General features: G+C 42.1%; 1 protein-coding gene across 1 annotated transcript in view; it reads right to left on the bottom strand.

Annotated features, from left to right (window-relative positions):
• Nucleotides 1–589: 589 nt before the first annotated feature.
• HERPUD1 (homocysteine inducible ER protein with ubiquitin like domain 1) overlaps nucleotides 590–8,734 on the bottom strand; it is a 34,656-nt gene continuing 26,511 nt past the window's right edge. Inside the window, exons 5-8 of the mRNA XM_069640368.1 lie at nucleotides 8,491–8,607; nucleotides 7,160–7,498; nucleotides 5,084–5,183; nucleotides 590–2,137 (exon numbers count right to left, since the gene is read on the bottom strand). Coding sequence (XP_069496469.1) covers nucleotides 1,979–2,137; nucleotides 5,084–5,183; nucleotides 7,160–7,498; nucleotides 8,491–8,607 — 715 coding nt within the window. The 3' untranslated portion in view covers nucleotides 590–1,978. The remainder of the gene's footprint in view (nucleotides 2,138–5,083; nucleotides 5,184–7,159; nucleotides 7,499–8,490; nucleotides 8,608–8,734) is intronic.

Below are 8,734 nucleotides of genomic sequence, written 5' to 3'. Positions count from 1 at the left end.
TGATGAGGTTAGGAAGGTGCCAAATTTGCTTCCCTGGACTCTGCAAGGGTTTAATGTCCCTCATCCTCTATCAGTACCTAATTACTCACGGATAGCCTCATTTCTCACCCAAGCCCCTACTCTCTGGACCACTTTCAAATAAATAGCTAGAGGCCCCAGTTTCTAGTGTGAATATTACAAATAACTTTGAAATTGCCCTTTGTGTCTTTCAGAGTACACAATCTCAAGACCCCTTTCACTCCCTAAAAATTCGGAAATACTCCAATAAAGAAAAACACGGAAGAAAAATACTCCCAAAAACCAAAAGGGAAATGACGCAGGCGCTTGTCCCCCTGCTTTCTTTCATCCACAGCTCCGTGGATATGTTTGTGCCACAGGAAGAAACGTATTGTTACTGCCCGATCTGAAGAGGTACAAATCTATCTTTTTAATGAGCATCTACAACGAGTTAAACAGTTTTATTTATGTTTACTCGCTTATAAATACTACTTACTCTTAAACTTGCTTTAGGCAGGCATTAGTTGTCTCCATTTTAGTTTACTTAAGTCACATTTCCCGAAAAACACCAATTGACCTCAAACAATCACAATAACTTTCACTTCGGCTCATTTTATTGAACATTTCAATTGAAAAAACACCTTCGCTCATCCTTAATGACTAAATATTTGTATCTAGAAATATGTTAACTATGATTACAATGCCATTGGGTAATTGTACAAATTGCATCTTACTAGGTAACAAAGATATTACCAAATTCACAGGAAAGCTCCTTGGATTTTTCAAATGCCAAAATAACATAAGGAAATGAAAATCTAAAATGTTTTTTCTGAAACGCAAGTCTTATGATTTCCTACATCTGGTAGAGCATGTGCTTTGGCTCTGAACTAAAGTTGGGCAAATACAAATTAGCAGACCCAACTAAGATAGCAGGAATCGAACAGTCTCGCTTCTGCAAAATGGGGACATGCCTTCGTCTTTACACATAACCTTAACGCTATTTCAGATGGAGATACAAGAGGAAGACTCCACGGAAAACGTGTTTACGTTGACTGGAATGTCACATGTTTTACGGCTTTTATGCACTTGAAGCATAAATTCGCGCTACAATGTCTGCTAAAACATAGATAGCAATTTCAATAAGGTACTACACTCAGTGTAATGAGAACTGGTCTTAAAACATTCCAACAGGAATCAAATTGCACCAACAGAATGTTTCTGCTTCGAAAGCGTGCAACGCGTGCGTGTGTGTGAATATATACATATTACATACATATTGTTGAACGTGTGTGGAGTACATTTCCTTTAATTTGTGTGCATTTTCAAGGTGTATATAAATTTGATCAAAGCAATTAGCCATAAAATGAATGTTCAGGTGCTGCCTTTTCCTTAGTTGGCAGGCTTAACACTTCTAACATATTCCACGGTTTCAGTGAAAACAATATGCAAATTAGGATTAACGTGGACTCCACAATACCAAATTGAGGGAATTTGCAGTTCCACACATGCTTTCAATAACCAATGGGTAATACACTCACCTCTGGGTCCATCACTCAAGTCACGTACTCATTTAACACCAACTAGCTTCTGCAGCTCCACATCCAACAGAGAAGTGCGACAGTGCAATGCTTTACATTAAATGTACAATGTATTTACAAAATCGCATGAAAGCGGTTCTATACATTTGTCTATGAGTTCGTTCATTGGGGGTTCAGTAAAACCTTAAATGTGCCCGCGTTGAATTCCGATGAGGACACTTATTGCTCACTTAAAATTCTATGGCCTCCCTGGGTCAAATCAGTAGATCACAGTGGAGTAGTAAGTGCTTCCTGACGCGCCGTTGTTAGGTGAAGACCTTGCCGATTGCCCATTGCCTGTGAAGGTGCTAGTAGTCCACTACTGCACAGCACCTTCTGGATGGAGGCTGGGTATTCTCTCCAATGTTCTGCAGCCATTCAACAATATCCACGAAGTACATTGTCTAATTAACTACACCTGGAGGGCCCTCCGGTATTAGAGATGCAAAGAAGGTTTTGAAGAACACCCAGGCTGTGCTTACAAATCTGGGATTGTGCAAATCTGTAGCAGCTCCATCATCGGGTGAGGCCTCCGCTTCATGAGCTTCTGCTGGTTGTTCCTGCTAAAAAAAGATCGCATATTTAACAAAATATCAATCGGCAGAGGGTCAAACATTTCAATTTTGGTATTGGTTTAATTTTGGAAGGTGAACTTGACGCTTCAGCAGCTCTGTTTAAACCACCACCTGGCACCTACCCCACTGACCAGCTGGGGTCACCCTAGGACTACAGCTGTGCTATGACATTTTTTTGGAGCTACTTAAATGCCAATTCAGATGAACAAATTCGATGAAGAGAAAACTAACATTTTTTAAATGTGGACATTGTATAAAACCTGAAATTGACAGCAAATCAGTGCAATACAAAATAGCTGTCTAAAATATCGCTGTGTAGTTCTTCACAGGACACCCAAACAGCACAAACTACATACACAGCACACATCTTTGAGTAATCAGTAGCATGGCCAAGTTAAGGACTGGTCGAAATTTGAGTCTGCTTCCTGTCTTGCAATTCGAATGTTTGACTGAATATCCAAAATGCAGCTTAAACGAGATCAACGTTGGAGTCACAATATGCCCAAGTTTAGAACTATATCCATTTAAACTAATACAAAGACCTTTCTAAACGACCTACACAGCCCCAACACTTAAAATGCCCAAAAGCAGCCGAAGATGGAAATGGTGTTGAGGATGTGCGGTATATGAAACACCAATGTGGCTTCTTTCCTTCATTTGGTCACAACGGTCGAACTGCATTCCTCCTAAGTGGAACCACCTTCCACTGCCCGCATAAAGGTCCTGGGTCCAATCCCCAGTGTTACAATTGCTCATGCACCCAATAAAATATCAATTATGGCATCAGAGTACAAGTTTGCGTCCTCATATCAGCACTACCGTACAACATGAATTTGAAAATAGTAATTCCCTTGCTTGCCAGCAGTTAATACAAGTCTTCCCACCCACCCAAAGGGAAATCAAATCACACTGCTCCTCTAACTGGAAATGGCCAATACATTTCATTTAAAGTGTGATTATGCCAACCAAGAGGGATCCAATTCCAAAAACCCAATTCTGAAACACGAGAGCCATCCCCAGCATTTCGAACTTCCGGGTTTGCCACATCTAAGGCATTGCGTTCAAGGGACCAGGTAATTGTTAACCCTCAACTGAGGGTGCCCTCATTTCCATGTTATCTTTCCACCTGGCTATTCATGGCCGTTTGGAGCTTCTAGTCATAATACCTCCTCTCTCCTGTGCCTTATCAGAGCCCAGCAGCCAATCAATGCCCCTTTCCCCCCACCCACGTCACCCCAAAGATAGGAGGTTCAGATCAACACAGCAGGATAAAAGTTCTATCAAGGTTCGAAATTGCTGGGGGCCATTTAGCTCCTACTTGTTAGCTTGAAACAAACGGCAACCGAGAGCTACTTTTGGCTTCCCAGGAAATCTGGTGCTTTACAAACATACACGTGACATTAAGATTGAGTATTTGAGAATGTTAAAGAAGGATCAAGACACATCTAGCACATATTTAAATCTAATGCATCATATATATTGAGCAAAAACGTAATGATTGCCTCTCCTGGCAGAGTTGCAGTGTGATGTGTACTCGCCCGACAGGTAGGAGCTGGTTTTAGCTCTTGCTCATTGAATCTTAATTTAGAAGCCAGACATTGTCTTTGTTTGGACTGGTAATTATCCTGGGTCTATAAATGCTGCAAGTTTTTGCAGGCAGGACCGAAAGTTTTTTAACCATGCAGGCTGGAGAACACAACACAGCTAAGTCACCAAGCCCTACCAATCTGTTCCCCATTTCAAACTGCAGCAATATATTATGGCAGCTGATCAAAATTAGGAAAAAAGCCCCCACCTTGGCACCATCCACAAGGTGTACCGTGTTTAAATGGGTCACAGGGAAAATGCAGCACTACAAAACACCACATTAAATACATCACACTGACGAATGCGGCCAAATCACTAAAACTCATCCAGGTGCAGTCTAGAACATGTACGTCTGAGGTTAACATTCCTCATAACAGGTCTCTAAGGTTGCACGCTTATGGAAGTCTGCTTGTGCTGGCTTAAGTCTGATAACGTGTGCTCTCTCAACATTCGGACCCCCCTCTCTCGCTGCTTCTCTCAACTTCAAACGAGTCGGCAGTCTTTCATTCCCTTCTAAGATTCAAAAAGTGGAAAACGCTGGATTTTGGCGAACTCTCAGACCTGCCCGAGTGCCATATAGGCTCCCAGAAAGCTACAGAGCCTACATATAATCAGAAGTGCTCGAATTCCACAGGTGTAGGGCATTGCTCTCCGGTAAGCCACAAACTCATGCGTTTGAGCCCTTCCCTCATTTCCACCAACTGTTTTGCCGTTTGGAACCCCCAGTGAGTAGGACACAGCCCTTTTACTCACACCTGATCTGGCAAGAGCTCATTGCAACACACAATGAGCTTTAGGAAATCCAAAACATTGCTGCGGTCCTGCCATGCCTAAACATTTTACCGGTAAGGAGAACCAAAGCGTAGGTTTGTTTTGGTCCATTGCATACAGTACCAAGACCATTTAACCCTAAACTGAGCAACCAGCCCCAAACAACCTGACACTGCACCACTTCCAGCCCTTCAAGAACCATATGACACTACCAGACATGCAAACACAGGAGGTGCCAACTTGTACAATGATACCGTGAAGCAGGCATGCAAGAGATTTCATGATGCTACAATGGAAGACGCAGTGCTCTGCAAAACCCTAAATATGTGCGGGGTTTTTAAGCTGCTAATGAAAACATCCAGTTACTGCCTCTTACATCAGTATACTACATTGTTTGGAAAAAGTTACTCCTCACATTTGGTCAGTGCTGAATTTTGAGAAATATGGTTCAACAGATTCTTTTTTCTAAATTCATGTTTTACACAGACTTAATCAGTGCACCACACTATCAATTTAACACAATAAACCAATGGCAATTTCAAAACTGTACATGGGACTAACTCTTAACTGACAAACCTGTAAATTATTGTTCTGGTCTTGAGCGACTTGCGGAGGAGGGTTGTTTGGAACAGGTTGAGCTGGTCTCTGCCTAAATGGAAATATCCCAGCATGGTGCCTGTAACAAAGTGCAAAATGTCAACTATCCACAAACAGAAGCACTTAACAAGCACTCACTCCCGGCATTATGCAACTAGGTTCCTCCAAAACTAAGTAATACAGCTCCCACAATAGGATGTTCATTCGTGACAGTTACCCCTTGTGTTTGTCCAGATGATTTGTTTTAGAGGTCTCCACTAGCACTTGGTCCCTGCCTCATTGCAAAGAAGCAATCACAAAAAACGAAACCCCCAAATGCTTAAAATGACTACCTTTCCACTGGTTTACTGGCGCCATTTCCCCCCTGCGTGGTGGTCATGGGTAGAATATGAAAAACGAACTTTGAAAATTGAGAATCGCCATTCAAACGTGAAAGTTTAACCATTTTCAATACCTTCATTTTAAGCATTGATATAAAATGACGACATTTCTGGTTTAGTAAGCAATAGCAATTAACATCTACTTTTCAGATTAAATATCAATGTCCTGCTCCATGATTTTAGGAACAATGGCCATTTTACAGAAGGCTACTAGTTTGAAGCCAATGCAATCTCTATTCACAAATGACCCAAATGTGCCAGTGTTTAGGTAGGTTCAACCTAACAAGACCAGAGTGGATTAACCATCATTGCGTCAATTAAAAGGTAAACATTACTGGTCCGAAGTGTAAATGTTAAGCAAACACCAAGATATGAAGGGCAGACTCTGATAAAAGTAATGCAAACCAGGTGTGCGACAGTCAAGTCTCCTCTTAAGACAATTTAACCATTACAAAAAAGATAATTCTAGGTTAAAAGGCACAGTATTATGGGCCCTGGGTAGTAACACTGGTAGAAAAAGGGAAAAACATGTAGCTACCTTTAAATGCTGCACTAAATGGCCGACAAGTCAGCAATCCTATAATTCAAATGCATATTTGGTGCCCCGTGGGCAACGTGTACAATATAAACTGGTTATGAGGGCTCAATATCCAAAACGAGGAAGACACCAGTTGACGTCCTGCGGATTGATGAATAAGCCCAACACAACCAGAAAAAATATTAAAAGCAAGGCAGCAAAAAATAAATTAAAAAGGAGCATTGGCAAAGCCAAATGTTTTGCGTTGTTCAAGCATTGGATAGGTATTTGCCAGACACACAAAAAACAGTGCGAGTATCTGAGCAATGTCGGTGCCTACCAAAAGTACACAAGTCAAACTGGTCACTTTGCTGATGCTCTTTTTTTTACAGTTCAGTTTAAAGGAACATATGAGGCCAATACTTGAAAAAAACTGTCTGAAGCAAAAGGTACACTTGGTTGACACATTTACAAATGGAATTAATCTATGAACTCTGTTTAGAAATAAACACTGGCAAGACCTATATAGTGGTGGTGTTCCAGTGTCCAAACTGGAATCTTCGGAAACGAAACACAAGTACACTGGGGGACGGTTAGAGAAGGCGAATGGAAGGGAGGTGAAGTAGGGTGCATGCTGACCTGCCTAGTCTCCGAGTTAAGCCCAGAGACTAAGGGTTTCCACGCTCTTCTCCGGTCTCTGGGGAAGAGCGGTGAGTCTCCAGCATTAGTCCCAGTAACTAAAAGATTTTAGGGAACATTTGGAAAATAGATCATCCACCTTTCCCTGGCAATCATAGTTCGAACACGATCCTACAGCATCCCAAAGTCCAAAAATACTCCTGGCATCAGCTTGTGACTGACTGAAAAGCTAACTAGAATGATCTTTTGTAACAATCATTCCCTCAGACGTGTTTTTCTCTGAAGTTTTATGCCAGTCAACCCAGTGCAAATATAACTCATCACCGCAATACAGAAGCTGCGACTAATGCAGCATAAACCAGCAATAATGGCTGAGCATGTACAGGAAAAGTGAATGAACATAACCAGGAAATAAACTGAAAGTCCTGAAAACATGCTCTCCTAGCAGGGTGCAAACTCTCCTGGAAAAGCCAGCCACTCAAATGTAAAACCGCACTACGAAAGAAGAGTTCTACTTACAGACACATGAGGATCATGGCCCCCATAACAATCATAAACCGGCTCAGGCTGGAGTAGAAGTAGAGAATACTGACGAACACAAAAAATCTTGCAGCTGTATAAATCCAGTCCAACCAGTCACGGTTTACGTCTTCCTCTTCGTCTGCCAATCCACCTTGTGCATTCATTCGCATGTTCTGGTTGGCTCCGGGGACAACCCTGGGCTGGATATTCGGATTGACAGGCTGGTTGTCCACAGGAAAAGCGTTGGGTAATGGTACTGGTGGAGGTGCGGCAGCTGGTACCACAGGTATCTCTTGGGCCCTTTGAGAAGGTGAGGATACAGCCGCTGCAGCCAGGCTGAAAAAAGAACATACCATCAGGCATTTACATGCATCTCAAATAAACTTTGCACACATAGGTTGGAGGTAAGGTATTATTCTAAGGTTGTAAAGTTCGAAGTTAGAGGGTGCACACTATGCCTGAACTGGGACAACGCAGCAAGTCCACAGAGAAGCGAGTAAGTGAGCAGATTGTACTAAAGCTTTCAGGCAACAGAACCAATAGGCTAGTGCAATCACACTTCTGCTCATAGAAGCCTTCGTACATTCTATGAACTGTAGCGGATAGTGGCACATGCAATGCGGCATGCACTATAGTCAAAGAAACGGCAAGATGCCCCGGAAAAAAACGGTTAGAACACTTCTCCTACGCCATTGTGGCCTACTTATTTTGCTACTCTTTTTACATGAATGTTAGTTTTTCATTTACTAAACTCACATAATCATAGTTCATTTAAGGTACTAGTATCTCGTAAAATGCGCATCCCTAAGAGTTTATTACCCCACTATTACCGACTATTGGACTTACGCTCACACAAAGAAATAATATATGACGTGTGCGTTCAATTGGCAGACCATGTGCAACTTTCGTTGCGTCCTCAAAGGACCACGTCAGAAATAATGTCAATGAATGGGCTCGAAGGACTTGCTTTCTTAAACAGTAAAAAAATGTCGCTCTACTTGGCCCCTGCAACACCTCTGCCTATGACGCATAATCAAGCGTCTTCCCTCAGATCCTTTACAGTGGAACAGCATGAAAACGTACTAATCAATGTCTGTGCTAGTTCTACCCATTGCATGCTCTCGCGAACTGTCTTATTGGGAGGAAATCCTAGCCTTCCATGGAGGAGCAACAGTTCAATTACTAAGTGCTGAATTTTTCAATGGACCAAAAGCAATCACTGAACGTGGACATGATATACGGAACTGAATGTGCAATACGATTTATAGACCAGCCTTAACGCATCCATTTGCATGCGCTCTTTGAAACATTTTGAATGAGTAACTTACTACTGCATGTAGTACTGCCTTGCATAAAGTTGCTGGAACCAGAGGATATGCTGTGGGCTGTAAGCAGCATATGGCGACCCTGGGGCTGCACCACGGGTTGCTTGCTCTGCAGTAGGGCTGTGGAAAAGCAATGGGTAACCGTATAGTTGCTGCATTAATCATTCAAGGAGGCATAAGGTACACAAAAAACACATGAACTGATCTACGGAGAAAGACCAAGTACAAACCGAAAATGCAGAATAAA

The sequence above is a fragment of the Ambystoma mexicanum genome, chromosome 1q (assembly GCF_040938575.1).
Source record: "Ambystoma mexicanum isolate Mex_15411 chromosome 1q, UKY_AmexF1_1, whole genome shotgun sequence".
Taxonomy (NCBI): domain Eukaryota; kingdom Metazoa; phylum Chordata; class Amphibia; order Caudata; family Ambystomatidae; genus Ambystoma; species Ambystoma mexicanum.
This window is presented reverse-complemented; position numbering and strand designations above follow the sequence as displayed.